Here is a 17424-nt window from a genome sequence, read left to right as displayed (position 1 = left end):
GAATGGAGTCAAAACGGGGATACCTATGAAGGTGATGATGATGACAGCGAGTGTGATGTTTATTTGGTGATGAGGGTGCCAATGTCCAGTGAAAAGGAGCATGACCCACGATATCAATTGTTTATAACTCAGTGTTTGGTTCTTGGGAAGAAATGTAAGGTGATAATCGACGGAGGAAGCCAATAGAATATCATTAGTTGAGCCGTCTTGAGCAAGTTTGGTTTGGTTCACGAGCCATATCCTAAACCTTATCATATTGGTTGGATCACACGTGTAAAGTTCCTTTTGTCATTGAGGCTTATCAAGATGAAGTTATGTGCGATGTTGTAGAAATGGATGTTTGCCACTTGCTATTAGGAAAGCCATGGAAATTTGACTATGATGCTTTACATGCAGGGAGAAGAAACACCTACGCCATACGCAAAGACGACATCAAAGTACATCCTTTGCTTAATACATCATTTGGCCCCTGAATTTGTCCAAAAAGCTTGCCCCTTGAACTTTCAAAGTGTCTCGATAGCTCCCTGAACTTGCATAAAATATTCAGTTAGGCTCCCGAACTTACGTAAAATGTAATCAATTGATCATTCGATTGCAAAAAAAAAAAATAAGTTAAATGCGAGAAATATATTGCACGGGTCTTAAAAAAGTAAAACAATCAAGATCGGTGTATTGCGGTTGTAATATTAGAGAATACAAGGTTTATAGTTGAGCAAGTAATAACTTAATTTTTATTCTATTCTTGAATTGTGTAATAACATTCTAAGACACGTGGAATACATCTTTCGTATTTAACTTACTTTTTTTTTTGCAACCGAGTGATCAATTGATTACATTTTACGTAAATTCAGAAAACTATCGAGATACTTTAAAAGTTCAGAAAACCAATTAAGTTTTTTTTGGAATAAATTCAAGTGGCAAATAATATATCTATTACCTGGCCTGTAGAAAAAGGGTGATTATGTCGAAAATAAGTATCTATGACGACGCAACTTTCTCAAAATCTTGACAAAAACTTAAAAACAAACAAACAATAAATAAATAATAATAATTAGGATAAGGACAGGATAATATTAATGAGTAGTCCGAAACAATAACCAAAATCATTGACAATTCTGCATTCTAACTTGACAGATCACTACCTTCTCTCTCCCTACTCTATAATTTGGTACAAAACTAAAGAATGACAACCACTCATTTAGTACTGGATCCTGATTTAGTAAATCAAAATTGAAAATAAGGATTATAATTAATAACGTATCTTCACTGTCCGATTTAGAATGATCTTGACACTCGATAGGAAGAAAATAAAGTTATTTGTTTCTTTCTTTTGATTTTGTTTTTTAGTTGAAAATAAAGGTATAGGTTGAAAAAGGTTTGAATGAAGTGGTAATCCCAAACAAGACATTTGGAGAAATTATTTGTAGAAAAAGCAAAATAGAGATTTGGTGTCCTACTACCTTACCATATAAGAGCACAGCAGCTGCTGCTTTTATTTATCCTGTAATCCAACTGCAAACGCAACACTTTGCTAGGAAGAAGATGGCAGGAGGAGGCTCTATTGGACCGGCCGGCGTGGCCAAGGAGAGAGCAGAACAATATCGGGGGAAAGTTACTCCTTCTGTGATATGTGCATGTTTTGTCGCTGCTATTGGTGGCTCTATCTTTGGTTATGACATTGGAATTTCAGGTTTTCTTTCTCAATAACTCTATCTTCTTTGATGACAAGTCACTATGTTCATGTTCAAATAAAATCTACTACTTACAATTTCAATCTTACTTCTTCCGATTGCACAATTTCTGAGAAGATTTCGGATCTCAGATTGTTTACATCCCACCCAAACCCTTTCTTTTAACAATTCTTACAGAAAATCTCTCTAGTTCGTGTCATTTTAACTTTTTTAGAGGAATTAATTAATCCTAAATCATATATGCCAAGATAAGCTAGTTAATGCAGTTTCATCCATCCATAGAATCAAACTTTCCTTCATTGTATAAGGTTTTGTTTTGGATGATCAAATATCTAATTTTTTTATCTTCCGAGTAATTGCTTTAAAATATATATATATATATATATATATTCCAAGAGGAGAATACTGTATAATTTCTCCCGGAAATCATTGGAAAGATTATGACACCACTAGTATCATTCTGATTTTGATGCCTTAGCTTCTGATATTTCAAATCAGCATATTCAGTTTTGAACTTTTTCTTTTTCTTTTTCACATTCAGTTCTCATGACCAAAAAAGTGACTTTTTGATATAAAACTCATGTAACAAAGTTTTATTCATTTCATTTGTGTTTAAAATCTGAAATTTTAACAGTTTGATGATTGTAGAGAAATTGTAAAAAACCTATTTCAAAGCTCCCTATTTCAGACATAGATAAAATGGATAACGTTCGGTTAACCGAGTTTTATGTTCATAGACAACTAATTAGGGGCTTAACATTATTAAAAATAAAAGATCAAAAGCTTAAAGTGTTGAGATGAAAGATGAAGATGCTTTTTGCCTTTTATATTTTAGGACTGTATAGCAGAAACCCATATATAATTTGGTTTAATGAACAGGAGGAGTGACATCAATGGATGCATTTCTTGAGAAATTTTTCCATGGTGTGTACTTAAAGAAGAAGCATGCACATGAAAACAATTACTGCAAATATGATGACCAAGGACTGGCCTCGTTCACTTCTTCACTCTACCTGGCCGGCCTAGTTGCATCTCTTGTGGCTGGTCCGGTTACCAGGATATACGGACGGCGTGCAAGTATTGTTTGCGGAGGTGTCAGTTTTCTAATTGGAGCAGTTCTAAATGCATCAGCTATTAACCTTGGAATGCTCCTGTTAGGCCGAATCATGCTTGGTATCGGCATTGGGTTTGGGAATCAGGCTGTTCCTTTGTATTTATCGGAGATGGCACCTACTCATATCCGTGGAGGAATGAATATTATGTTTCAGTTAGCAACTACATTTGGGATATTTATAGCCAATATGGTAAATTATGGAACACAAAAGTTGCAACCATGGGGATGGAGGTTATCTCTTGGATTAGCAGCAGTTCCGGCGCTGTTAATGACTGTGGGAGGGTTACTTCTGCCAGAGACTCCTAATAGTTTAATCGAAAGAGGGTTGCATGAGAGAGGGAGAAAGATTTTAGAGAAAATAAGAGGAACTAAAGATGTGAATGCTGAATTTCAGGACATGTTGGATGCAAGTGAATTGGCTAATTCAATTAAGCATCCTTTTAGAAACATACTTAAAAGGAAGAACAGACCTCAATTGGTTATGGCTATTCTGATGCCTGCTTTCCAAATTCTCACAGGCATTAATTCAATTCTGTTCTATGCTCCTGTTCTGTTTCAGAGTTTGGGGTTTGGAGGAAATGCTTCCCTTTACTCCTCTGCTTTGACTGGAGCTGTTCTTTGCTCTTCTACTTTTATTTCCATTGCAACTGTTGATAAATTAGGCAGAAGATTTTTGCTTATCAGCGGAGGTATTCAAATGATCACATGCCAGGTACCTACAAAATTGATTTGACTCTTATTAGTAGTTCTAACACCCTGGTTATATGCTTTGTAGATATTATCCACTTGATTTGATTCTCCTAGATAATATTTATACAGTATTGGATCAGGTTATTATAATTGATATTAGAGACGGATCTTCATGTACAATATTGGTTCAGGGACGAACCATGCCAAAATTCATGTGCCTGTAATTACTCGGTCCGTGTGGAATGTTTGAGTAGTGAGCGACCTTAAATTGAACTAAATCTCACACCGGAAATGGCGAGTGATTGAGTTACTGGGGTGTATTAGGGTAAATTGCAGATAGTTAATAAATAGTTTGAAGTCAATTTCAAAAAGGTTAATGAACTTTACGGTAAAGTCATTCCAGTCATTTCAAACTGAAAAAATCACTGGAATAGTGACGGGACATCACGTTGAAAATGAACAACTCTTATGTATGACATGACAACCACATGACAGAAAAAATATATATTTTTTATTTACTTAATTTTGATGCTTGAAACTGTCACATGACAACAAAAAATGTATTTTTTAATGTCACGTGTCATACACGTAGTTGCCACATGACTGTCATGTTATATGGAAAAGTATGTTTTCCCCAACGCGGTTGTTACGTCACTATTCTAGTGACGTTCTCTATCTGAATTTGTTAGAATAACTTTATTAAAATAGAAAAAGAAGTTGAATGACTTTATTGAAACAAATTAAAGTTCATTGACATTTTTGAAATTGACTCCAAACTTTAACGACAATTGTTTCAATATGCTAGGGTATATTAAGGTGTGTTTCCAATACCATGTGGGTTTTATCCGCTTTATCCACAATCTCATTCCTTGAGCTTCACGTGTGTTGTCAACACACTTTACTAATATAACTCAATCACTCTCCATTTTCAAGTGAGTTTCAGTTCATTACTACTTTTAGAACGGCTCCTTGCTCATACCTTCTAGAATCATTACAGTAGTAACATAAACTGTACTGATCTGGAAATGATATTGAAATATTCAGGTAGTAGTAGCAATAGTTCTGGGGGTAAAGTTCGGAGACAACGAGCATCTGTCAAAAGGAGTCTCGGTGTTGGTAGTAGTGATAATATGTCTATTCGTAGTAGCATTCGGATGGTCATGGGGTCCTCTTGGATGGACAGTGCCGAGTGAAATATTTCCACTTGAAACAAGATCAGCTGGGCAGAGTATTACAGTAGCAGTTAATCTATTATTTACATTCATAATAGCACAATCTTTCCTTTCCCTCCTTTGTGCACTTAAGTTTGGTATCTTTCTCTTCTTTGCTGCCTGGATTACTTTAATGACCATTTTTATTTTCTTTTTCCTACCTGAAACCAAAGGAATTCCAATAGAAGAGATGATATTCCTCTGGAGAAAACACTGGTTCTGGAAGAGATTAGTACAACATGATGATGATGATCATACTACTGCCCATTCCATCCAATTACCATAGACCCTTCCCTTGTTGTACATTTATTCTAAACAAGTCAATTATGTTGCATATTATCAATCAAAAAGGGGGAAAAAAATCATATTTAGGTCTTCGATCTTTTATTGTTTGGTGCATTAAGTCTTGATTCAAGACATTAATAGATAATTTGTGATAATAAAGGTTAATTGGTAGAACATCTTATACAATTTTACCGTTTACACAAAGAATAAACTAAGATTAATTTTTTTGTAAAAAAAAAAAAAAAAATACACCAAGATAAACATATTTACCTAAAATGTGAGTTTATTAACTTTAATCCACATGGACATTGCTGGTGTTGGTCCTCGGAAAGAGCATGAGCTTCAACAAACAATGATCAGAAATAATCCAAACTAAACCAATTTGAACTATAATTATCGCTGCAGGTCAGTCGTTGCCTCTTCCCTATTGATGGGGTGCATGGAATGGAAATTGAAGGGTCATTAAATAGAGGGAAGAAAAATGTTTTAGAAAACTAACAATTTGACCTTTGGGAGAAGGACATGGGTTTATAAAGATTGGGGATAAATTCTAAATTTGCACCTAATGTTTGTAAATATACTTTTAAAGTAAGAAGTATTCTCTCCATTTCATTATATAAGTCATTCTAAAGTGTTTTATACAAATTTAAAAATATCATAGAATCAAATTAATTAATTTGCATTGGTTAATTTAATAAAAATTCTCTTTGGTTGAGGAATAAGCTAAATGTTCAAAATATTATCATTAATGTTTTCAACTTGCAGTTAATTTTAGGCTCAAACAACGGTATAAGGTTATTTAATGAACCTTCATATCTCACCAATTTGGTGGCACTGAAATTGAGGTTATTTCAAAGTTTTTTAACCTTCATTTAACCATCACCTCCATTTAAACTCCTTCCCAAACAAGGTTAGGAAAATAACCTCCCTTTAATTAATATTCTCTAACTGTAACCCCAAAACAAACAGACCTACAGCAATTTTGCATTCGTGTAATAGACGTAGACAAGGAGACTTTTATGTGGAGAAAGAGAGGCGGAGGCAATGGAAAATCAGGAGGTGGTGCACCCCCGACCAACAAGAACCAGGGGTGATTTGGCCCCTTCTAACTCCATTATTGTGCTACCAATAGATGAACTATTTGTGTTTTTTTGGCAGCCCAGGCCAAAACGTATCGCTTCATATGGATTTGGTTTACATTTTGCACCCGAAGCAACCAAAAGCTCATTTTGTCACTTTCTTCATTCAAAATGGCTCAAATGTTGAGTATAAAATTTAACTATTTCTTACATTAAAAGTAAACTTTCCAAAAATATTAGTGTTGGTACAATAAATAAATTTTATTTATTTATATAAATAATAGCTTGCAGTTAATTTTTAGTTTAAGGTTGTAAATAATAAAAATTATATAAAAGAAATAAAAAACTAAAAGAATAAAAAAAATAATAGGTCTCAACGAGACCTATTTCTGGAACCTTTTTTCAGGAGTCTCGTTTTGGTCCACTCGATTTCTCCGAACGCACATCGAACGGAACCACGAGCTAACCCACGAAACCTAACCCTTCCCTACACCTATGACTAGCCTTAAAACTCTCTCTAACCACAAAGTAGTGGGATGAAGTGGCAAGAAAGTTGAGGAAGGTTAGGAGGAAGTTAGTGGTGGTTAGTGGAGGTTGAGGAAGTTAGTGACATTGTCTGGGTACCTTTTTCTACCCAAATCTAGTTAGTAGTGGGCAAAATATGAGAGAAAGATAAGGATAGTTGAGTGATTAATTACCTCAATAATCCTATTAGACTATATATTCATTTATTATTTATCTGTATTATCTGGATTATTGACACAGTTTGTTCCTCATCTCTAGCCTAGAATATAGGTTCAGTTATTGACTATAGTTGTTCACTACAGAGTGAACTATATTCTGTATATATACTAAACTACACATCAATAACAATCACTGAGAATCATATTGTGGTATCAGAGACCTAAACCCTAACCCTAAACTTCCCTTTCTCATCCTACCCTCACCGAAACACATATCTCCCTCCCTCCCATCTACGGCCTCCACCGTCGTCACCGACTCCGGCCTCCTCCCTCCTCCGATCCAGAAAAACCGAAACACGATCCCTCTCTTCCTGTCGCCGCCATGAGCACCAACACAGAAAATTCCACTATCGGAACACCGCCCAACACAAACTCGAACATTAATAGTACAGACACAAACCCTAATCACCATCCTTCCCTCACTGTATCCAACATATCTACCTTCATCAAAATAACCCTCGACATAGAAAAAGGGCATTACCCTACTTGGGCCGTCTTATTCAAACTACATGCCAAGGCATTCCAGGTCCTGGACCATATCCTTCCTACCTCACCAACAAACCCTTCCGCCAATTCTCTACAGCAATCAAACCCCGACCTCTGGTCTCGTATTGATGTTGTTGTTCTTCAATGGATCTACATCACCATATCCCTAGATCTCCTGCATACAATCATTGAAGCCGACTCCACCGCCGCCAGGGCCTAGAGTCGTCTACATGAGATTTTCTCAAACAACAAAAATTCTCGTGCCCTATTTATTCAGCAAGAGTTCTCAAAAACCAAACTCGGTGATTTTTCTGACATCTCCACCTACTGTCAGCACCTCAAATCCCTGTCTGACCAATTATCCAATGTGGATTGTCCGGTTACCAATGATCAAATGGTATTATAGCTCATATCCGGTCTGACTAATGCGTATGATACCGTTGGCACTCAAATCAAACATGGGGACCCCTCCCCTCTTTTCAAAAAGCTCGCTCTATGTTGATTCTGGAGGAAACAGCCCGTGCTCGCAAGAATCCACCTCCATCTGATTCTGTCGCCTTGACTGCGTCCTTCGTCGACTCTGCCGTTGCGCCATCGCATCACCCCCCAACATGGCCCGCGCATAACCATGGATATTCACTGTATCGCGACGGCGGACACGGCGGGCGTCCATACCGCGGCAGAGGCGGTCGCCACCACTACCAGCCGTCGCAGCCGTCGCACTACCGTCCTGCTGTCCTTCCGCCTTGGGGATACACCTACCCTTGGGCGCCACCGCAACCATGGGCGACTCCTCCATGCCCTTATCGTACATCAGGCCGCAGCTGTCTCAATCCGACATTCTAGGACCTCGCCCTCAAATGCTGCAAGAACACCTTCATATGGAATCACCATCGTATGTGCCAACTGATATTGCAGAGGCTATGCACACCATGACACTTGCACCACCTCCTGATTAATGGCGTATGGACACAGGAGCGACATCTCACATGACAGCCGACAAAGGTACACTCACTTCTTATTTTAATTCGTGCCTCAATGAAAATATAATTATCGGTAATGGTCATTGTATGCCTGTTTGTGGATCTGATAATGCATATTTAGCCACTAAACATCACCCTTTAAAATTAACCAACGTTTTGCATGCACCTCACCTCATCAAAAATCTTATTTCCGTCCGTCAATTTACTAAAGATAACCAAGTTTCTGTGGAATTTGATCCTTTAGGTTTTTCTGTGAAGGATTTACAGACGGGCACTATTATCATGAGATGTAAAAGTACCGGTGCCCTATATCCAGTCACCTCTAGCTCCCACACCTCACTGTCGTCTCATTCTGTTTTTACTGCTTTGTCTTCAGCTATTTTGCATAATAAATTAGGACATCAAGGGCCTCCTGTTTTGAATGCCCTGTAAATAAAAATTTGATCTCTTGTAATAAAGTTAAGGATGTTTCTGTTTGTTCTTCATATATTAGTGGAAAACAAGTAAAATTACCTTTTCAGTCCTCTAATAATTTTGCTTGTATATCGTTCGATTTAATTCATAGTGATATCTGGACATCACCCGTTCTTAGTTCAGGTGGTCATCGTTATTATGTGTTATTTCTAGATTCTTACACAAACTTTCTGTGGACGTTTCCATTAGCCCATAAATCACAAGTCTATTTCGCGTTTCTTATTTTTCGTTCATATATTCGCACTCAATTTGAATGGAAAATTAAAGTTTTTCAGTGCGACAATAGGGGTGAATTCAATAACAATTCCTTTCGTCAATTTTGTCAAACTCACGGAATGCAATTTCGTTTCTGATGTCCTTACACTTCCCCTCAAAATGAAAAATTAGAACGCACAATTCGCACCATTAACAATCTAATTCGAACAGTAATGCATCATGCATCAATTCCTTTTAAATTCTGGCAACATGCTCTTGAATTAGCAACTTATCTCCTTAATATATATCCTCACAAATTATTAGGATATCAATCTCCAACCAAAATTCTATATCAACAAGACCCTACCTATTCTCAATTATGTGTCTTCAGGTGCCTTTGCTTTCCTCTAATTCCATCCCAAACCCGAAACAAACTCGAGTCTCGATCTTATCCGTGTGTATTCTTAGGCTACCCATCTAATCATAGAGGATATAAGTGTCTGGACATGTCTAGGAATAAGATAATCATCTCCCGTCATGTCATTTTTGACGAAGCAACATTTCCCGTTTCCACCGTGCCTATCCATTGCGCATCTCCCCCTCTGATTCCTACTGCGGCGGACGACAATCTGCTCGCCGTTGTCCATTTACGTCATCCCATTCCCCCTAAAAATTCTGTCCACTCTGAGTCTGCCGCGTCTCCTCTGTCCGTCTCCTTCTCGTCCCTTGTTGTGTCGAACTCTATAACATCGTCCGTGTCATCTACTATTCAGTCGAGTCCAAACAATCTGTATGTGTCGTCTCCTGTCCAGTCGCGTCGAATCAGTCCGTCCGCATCATCTGCTATCCCGTCGAGTCAAAACAGTCTGTCTATATCGTCTCCTATTCCGTCGCGTCAACTCAGTCTATCTGTGTCATCATCTATGTGCACAGCGCTAACACCCTCTTTCGCGTCAGTCTCATCTTCATCGTCTTCGTCGACTGCCTCCCCACCATCTTCTGATAATTCTGCCCCTTCCTCTTCGACCCGTACAGCTACCGTTGTCGAATCATCTCTAGCACTGTCCCCTCAATTACCCACTCCTAACACTCATAAAATGACCATACGGGCCCAACATGGAATACACAAACCCCATCGCATGCTAAATCTCTCCACCTTAACACACCCTACCATATCTCCGATCCCAAAAACACCTTCCCTTGCATTAAATGATCCAAATTGGGTACAAGCTATGACTGATGAATTTGAGGCTCTTATTCAAAATAAGATGTGGGTAATCGTACCCTGTCCAAAATGTGCTAATGTTATTCGTAGTTGGTGGATTTTCAGGCACAAAACAAAGTTAGATGGATCATTTAAGAGGTATAAAGCAAGATTGGTTAGAAACGGGTCCGGACAGCTGGCAGGTGTTGATTGTGGTGAAACCAGCGACCATTCGTGCTGTCCTCATCATAGCCTTGTCTAAAAATTGGAAAATTCGACAATTGGACGTCAAAAATGCGTTCTTGCATGGGGATCTTCATGAAATAGTATACATGCACCAACCATTGGGGTTCTGGGATTCTAGGTATCCTGATCATTTCTGTCTTCTTTAGAAATCGTTGTATGGCCTCAAGCAGGCACCTCAGGCCTGGTATCAGCGGTTCACCAATTTTGTCCTCAATATGGGGTTTTCAAACAGCATTTCTGACAACTCATTATTTGTCTACAGACAAGGCTCTGACATAGCCTACATCCTCCTGTATGTTGATGATATTGTGCTAGTAACCTCTTCTAACAAGCTTCAGGCTTCCGTAATGTCTCAATTGAACTCCGAATTTGCAATGAAAGACTTGGGACCTCTGCATTATTTTTTGGGCATATCAGTAACTCAGTCTCCTGGCTCTCTATTCCTATCTCAGCGGAAGTATGCATCAGAAATAATTGAAAAAGTCGGCCTCGGAACGTGCAACTCGGCTGCTACTCTGGTTGATACCAAGCAAAAGCTCAGTATCTCTTCTGGTTCTGCTTATCACTACCCCCATCGAATAAAGACGATTGGCTAGTGCCCTTCAATATCTCACTCTCACTCGCCCTGACATATCATATGCGGTTCAACAAATATGCCTATTCATGCACGACCCCAAGACTACACACATGGCTGCACTTAAACGCATCCTCAGGTATGTTCAGGGTACTCTTGATCTTGGCCTAACACTGCTAGCGTCCTCTCCCAGTCAATTAATTTCATAGACGGATGTCGATTGGGCGGGTAGTCCCGATACTCGCCGATCAACCTCAGGCTACTGTGTGTTTTCTCGGGGACAATCTCATGTCTTGGTCAGTAAAATGTCAGCCAACACTGTCCCGATCCAGCGCAGAGGCCGAGTATCGTGGCGTTGCAAACATCATATCTGAAACTTACTAGATCCGCAATCTGCTTCTGGAACTTGACTGTCCGATTCAGAAATCCTCAATAGTGTACTGCGATAATATCAGCGCAGTGTATCTTGCAGGCAATCCGGTTCAGCACCACCGCACCAAGCATGTGGAAATGGATATTCATTTTGTCCGGGAAAGGGTTGCCAAAGGAGAAGTCCGTGTTCTTCACGTTCCTTCTCGCTATCAAATCACTGACATCTTCACCAAAGGCCTAACCTCACCACTATTTGAAGATTTTAGAAATAGTCTCAACGTTCGACCTCTGAACCTTTCGACTACGGGGGTGTATTAGACTATATATTCATTTATTATTTATCTGTATTATTGACACTCTGTTCCTCATCTCTAGCCTAGAATATATGTTTAGTTATTGATTATAGTTGTTCACTACAGAGTAAACTGTATTGTGTATATATACTAAACTACACATCAATAACAAGCACTGATAATCATATTGTTACAAATCCCTCACCAAAATGCAATAAAGAGCACTCCAAGTCTTCATTCCAAATCACCAATTCAACACATCAAAACGCTCATAAGTTCCAATGCTTAGTTTTTAAATTCTTCCTTTTGTTCTTCTAGTTCTTACTTCTAAATTCTATTTTCCAGCTCTTTTAAGCTTCAATTCAAGTCCTTAATAGCCTCTTTTCAAGTTCTTTCCATTCAATTTAGCATTCTTAAGCCTAAAGCTTTCAATTCATTAGCTAGAATCACTTTCTAAATTAATTTTTTTTAGATTCGTCCAGTTATTTTCCAAACCCAATTTTGTCTATTTAAAGTCTGTTTTTGCTGTCGATTCCTTCTACATATTTGTTCACGACTTTCTGAAGTTCAATTTAGAATTTTTTATTCACCCAATTCCATATTCGGAAAATCCATTTACAAGCCAATCTTTGCACCCCAAATTGTTTTAGACATTCTGTTTCTAGCTTTTATCATAATTCATCCAGTGATTTTCTAAGCCCGTTTTCGTCTATTTAAATTTCGTTTTAGCCTTCGGTCCCTGCTAAACATTTGTTCTTGACTTCCTGAAGTTCAATTTAGCCTTTTACTTTTCTTGATTCCATGTTCGTAAGCATTCATACGGTTCCTCTAAATTTGAATTTCAGATCTACCCCATACTTACCTACTACAAGTCAGAATTTTTTTAGATCAATCCCACTCTTGCCAACCGACCACTGCGCCCGAGGACTTCAAGCCGATAGAAAAATTCAACGTCCAGCCGAGATAGCTATTGTGGCTCCGAGTTTGTCGTTGAATTTCAATTTTTTTTATTATTTGCATTTCAATTCATATGTATTGATTTGTTTTCTCAATTCGACTGAATTAGCTATATGTTAATATAGAGATATTTCAATTGTAATTAATTCCATTATTTTTTTTTATGAACAAATGTAATCATCAACATTTATATCAATAAATACTCTTTTTTTACCAAATCTCGTGTCAGTTTCACATCTTTAATTTTCTTTATTTTACTCGTCTTTATAAAGTTTCTATAACAGCGCTAGAGACCTAAGATGGACTTTTCAAATCCTTGCGTCCTTCACCAATCGCCTCGTTTAGTTTTCAAGTTTTGGCGTGCAAATTTATAAACTTAACCCATTTTTAATTGAGAAATAATTTCTCTGGCATGTCCATACCCAAACCACACATGACAATGTTGAAAATTAGCATATTCGCAAATGGTTAAATACAAGTTTAAACATTATTTTTATAATTTAATCATCTATTGTTTAGCTGGAAAAGTTTATAATAAATGGTAGATAAATGTTTCAATTATTAAAATAAAAGTTCATTTATATTAAGAAAAATTATAAAAATAAACTTTATAGTTTCACGTTTTTTAAAACACTGCAAGTTTAATGTTTCCTCCATTTGCAAAAATACACTTTTTTTTTCATTAAAATTGTCTAAATTTATTTAGATGACAAACATTCAGAACATCAAATTTTTTTTTTTTTTTTTTGTGAATTACTATACCTAGTCCTTGATTCCAACACTTAGCCTCGGGAATATACCGAAATACCCTTTGGACAAATTTGAAAATTCTCAAAACCTCCTAAATACCCTAAACTTTCTTGGATCAAATCCAGACTAATCTATCAACGAAAACATAGATCAAGGGAGGGGCGACAAAGGAAAAGGACTAATGGTATGAAATTATGTTTGATTTTGTTGATTTTTGGGTGTTTTTTGAATCAAATTTGGATTTTGGGGGATTCCGGAATCGGAGGGTGGAGTGTGAGGCCACCACGCCGTCACCTCTGGTGTGCCGTATGAACATCACGCCGCACCACAGGTGAAGGCATGATAGCCTCACGCTTCACCACAGGCGATGGCGTGATATTCATACGGTCACCTGTGGTGAGGCGTGATGGCCTCACGTCCTCACCTATGTGAGGGCGTGATAGCCTCACGCTCGTGTGGCTATTTCTGAATTTATTTATTTTTTAATTAAATTTATTTTTTTTATAATTTTTATTATTGTTAATTATTGTTATTTTTATTTTATTAATTTGATTATAATTTTTATTTTTCTTAATTTTTATGTTGTAAATTTTATATTGTAAATTTTATTTTTTTAATTATAGTTAAATTTAGTTGTAAATTTTATTTTGTTTAATTTAGTTTTGTAAATTTTTATGTTGTAAATTTTATGTTATAAATTTTATTTTGTTAATTATAGGTAAATTTAGTTGTTGTAAATTTTATTTTGTTTAATTTAGTTTAGTTAAATTTTTATGTTGTAAATTTTATTTTGTTAATTATATAGGTAAATTTAGTTGTTGTAAATTTTATTTTGTTTAATTTAGTTTAGTTAAATTTTTATAGTTTAGTTAAATTTTTATGTTGTAAAATTTATTTTGTTAATTTTAGTTAATTTTAGTTGTTGTAAATTTTATTTTGTTTAATTTAGTTGTTGTATTAAGTTTTATTTTTATATTGTTAATTTATTTTGTTAATTTTATTTTGTTTAATTTAGTTTAATTAAATTCTTATTTTGATAATTTTAGTTAAATTTAGTTAAATAATGTGGTGAATATGTTGTTGTCGTGTGACCAGAGGTCACGGGTTCGAGTCTTAGGAGCGGCCTCTTGCCAATTAAATTGGCAAGGGAAGGCTTGCCCCCAATACACCCTTGTGGTGGGACCCCTCCCCGGACCCTCGCTCAGCGGGGACGCGTAATGCGACCGGGCCGCCCTTTAATGTGGTGAATATGTGTAGATGGAGCGGGAGACTGTAGTAGGGAAATCTATCTCGTCAGCAACTAGGTAGCTAGATATGGATGAGGAGGATACACCACGTCATACGAGAAGGCGTGGTATTGATATATCAGGCCGTAGACGGAGAGGGGTTGGGACACAACAGGTGCGAGGGGATTCGATAGAGCAGCTTGTGTTGGATTAGTCCGAGTTTGGGGGAGAGGATGTGGATGGTTTGGGAAACCGAGATCTTGGTATTAACATCGTCGACGAGTATTTTCAGGAGTTAGCTGAGGCACAACGACGACCGGGATCTGATGGTGATGATGACGGTGATGATGATGGTGATGATGATGTGCAGTCGACCCAAGGCTCGAGCAGACAGCGCAGGGATGGTCGCTTTGCTAGTACATGTATTGCACATGTATTATTTATAGTTTGAGTATTATTTATATTTTAGTATTATTTATAGTTGGGTATTATTTAGAATTTTAGTATTATTTATAGTATTAGTATTATTTATAATTGAGTATTATTGAACATTTTAGTATTATTTATAGTATAGTATTATTTATAGTTGAGTATTATTTATAATTTTAGTATTATTTACAGTATTAGTATTATTTATAATTTTAGTATTATTTATAGTATTAGTATTATTTGTAATTTTAGTATTATTTGTAATTGAGTATTATTTATAATTTTAGTATTATTTATAATTGAGTATTATTTATTTCAGGGACCAGAAAACGGTCCAAAGCTAACAAGGACCGTAGCTGGATTGTTTCTGGGCCGGTGGATGGTGGCCCCAGTGATTGTTCCGTGATTCATAGTTTTCTAGGACACGTTGCCTCACGGATGTTGGGAGAGGATCTTCGATCGTATCTTACATGCTATAATAGATCATTAGCATGTGCCACATTGGAGCGATGGGATCAGGGTGTGACACCCGAGGTAAGAATAATTTGGTTAATAAATTATTTTACTTATTATTTTTAACCCTAACCCTAAAAAACATTCAGTAATTGTATATGTGTCATGTTTACAGTTGCGGGATATGGTCAGGAGGACTGGGTTGTCTCATCTCTCATCCACCATGTTCAAGAACCTGGACGCGCCTCTGATATCTGCGTTCGTGGAGCGGTGGCAGCCCGATACGAACTCCTTCCACAAGCCGTTCTGGGAGGTGACTATTCTTCTGCACAATGTATTTGTTAGACAAGGTGCCGACGGCCTCGCCCGGATGGACCGGGGGGTGGACACCTCATGGCGACGTAAGCGGTGATTGGCGCCGAAAGCAACCAATCGTGGAATCAAGCTGCTCGGCAGGACCGGAGCTCGGAGTATGGAAGAGTCGCCAACCACGAATGGGAAAATGAACACCGATCCCTTGCGAGAGACCGGTGAGGGTTCGGGAAACTTAGGTACGAGTCGAGAAGGCTAGCTCCTTTCCGGAGAAAGGCTACTAGGCACCCCGACATCGTCCGGTTATGAACCACCGGCCTCCTACTCAGCGTGTTAGGCGATAACGGACTAATCGCATATTTCTTTAAGTTTAAAATTCATTTGAAACCTTTTCTTTCTCGCTTTGAAAACCGTTTTGAGCATGTCATTAAAAGCCATTTTAGTAAAGAATCACCCATTTTGCATAAATTTAAAATACATAGGAGAGAGAGGGGGAGAAGAAAGAATGGATTTATTCACAGTGTGATTTTATGCTTTAGACTATACACTAATTCTAAGCTAATCTCATTCCCCAAAAACGAGTTTATTTACATGATTCGTACCTTAATCGTCGTTAGAACGATTTAGGTACGTTTCAAAACCCCGTTAATTGACATGACATCGACTCGGATCGCTGTTGGAACGACTCGAGCGTTTGAAAACGTGGGATAAGAAGTTTTAACAAAAAGACGTGGTTAAGCATACAAGTCCATTTATTTTTGTACAAAATCACTTAGACAAGAAAACGATTCAAAACTCTATTATTTACAAATAGAAAACGATTTTAATTACAAGGTTTGCTCAATCCGCCGTTGGAACGGATTAAGGTTTCAACACGTGATATTTTGGAAATGGTTTAAAAATGACAAAAAAACGTTATTTACACTTTAGGAATATCTAGAAAAGCTTTTAATTTAAACAAACAACTTGAAATCTCTTTTTGTCTTTTATTTTCCCCTTTTCACTCAATTAGCCCTTACTTGAACATCATTACAATAATTAACAAATCAAGGCCAAATTTACCCAATCAAATATATTTTAAAAAATATATATACAAAAATAAAATAGAAATACATATATATACATAGTTTTATCTAAAAATAAGGATATATCTATAGATAAAAATGAGTAAGAAATACCATATGATATAATAAAGAAAATGAGAAAGAATACTAAATATAATACATTTTTTATTCTAGTTAAAGCTATGTAAAAATAATGGGCAAAGATCCCAAAATAAGAGAATATCATTTATCCCAAAATGGTTTCACCTAATAATAGCTAATATAACCCAAACAACCCAAAAACTATATATATATACATATATTACTTTATAACATTAAATCCAAACAAATTAAATTTCAACATGACATAAATACCTATATAATTCATAATTAATAGTTATAGGACTTAAAAATAATTTTTATAAGCAAATTACATAATTAAATGCATATGTACACAAGTATAAATATCAAAAAGTTGAGAAAAGAGGGTTAAAAGGGTGATTTTCGGATTCAGCAGATTACCGACGGAAAATCCGTCGCTAATCTGCTGTTAGTGACAGAAATGGCAGAATATCAGAAACAGACCCTATACTTTCCAGATTTATTCAAATGCC

General features: G+C 36.7%; 1 protein-coding gene across 2 annotated transcripts; it reads left to right on the top strand.

The window, feature by feature from the left end:
- Positions 1-1308: 1308 nt before the first annotated feature.
- LOC136203527 (sugar carrier protein A) lies at positions 1309-5143 on the top strand. 2 transcript variants are annotated; one of them, XM_065994695.1, is made up of 3 exons: positions 1309-1690; positions 2571-3517; positions 4880-5143. In XM_065994695.1, exons 1-3 carry the CDS (start codon positions 1543-1545, stop codon positions 4889-4891), a joined length of 1107 nt encoding a protein of 368 aa, XP_065850767.1. In that variant the 5' UTR covers positions 1309-1542; the 3' UTR covers positions 4892-5143. The 2 variants fall into 2 exon arrangements, with proteins under 2 accessions (XP_065850767.1, XP_065850766.1); XM_065994694.1 differs by having other exon boundaries at positions 1310-1690; positions 4540-5140.
- The last annotated feature ends 12281 nt before the right edge of the window (positions 5144-17424 follow it).

Source organism: Euphorbia lathyris, chromosome 8, assembly GCF_963576675.1.
Source record: "Euphorbia lathyris chromosome 8, ddEupLath1.1, whole genome shotgun sequence".
NCBI lineage: Eukaryota > Viridiplantae > Streptophyta > Magnoliopsida > Malpighiales > Euphorbiaceae > Euphorbia > Euphorbia lathyris.
The sequence above is the reverse complement of the archived record's forward strand: the minus strand, read 5'-3'. Positions and strand labels throughout refer to the sequence as shown.

Excerpts from the sequence above, each read along its gene's own strand:
- LOC136203527 (XM_065994694.1), top strand. The coding sequence starts at position 1,543 with ATGGCAGGAGGAGGCTCTATTGGACCGGCCGGCGTGGCCAAGGAGAGA. Across the intron at positions 1,691-2,570 it reads TTATGACATTGGAATTTCAG|GAGGAGTGACATCAATGGAT; the intron begins GTTTTCTTTCTC and ends TTTAATGAACAG. Across the intron at positions 3,518-4,539 it reads TTCAAATGATCACATGCCAG|GTAGTAGTAGCAATAGTTCT; the intron begins GTACCTACAAAA and ends TGAAATATTCAG.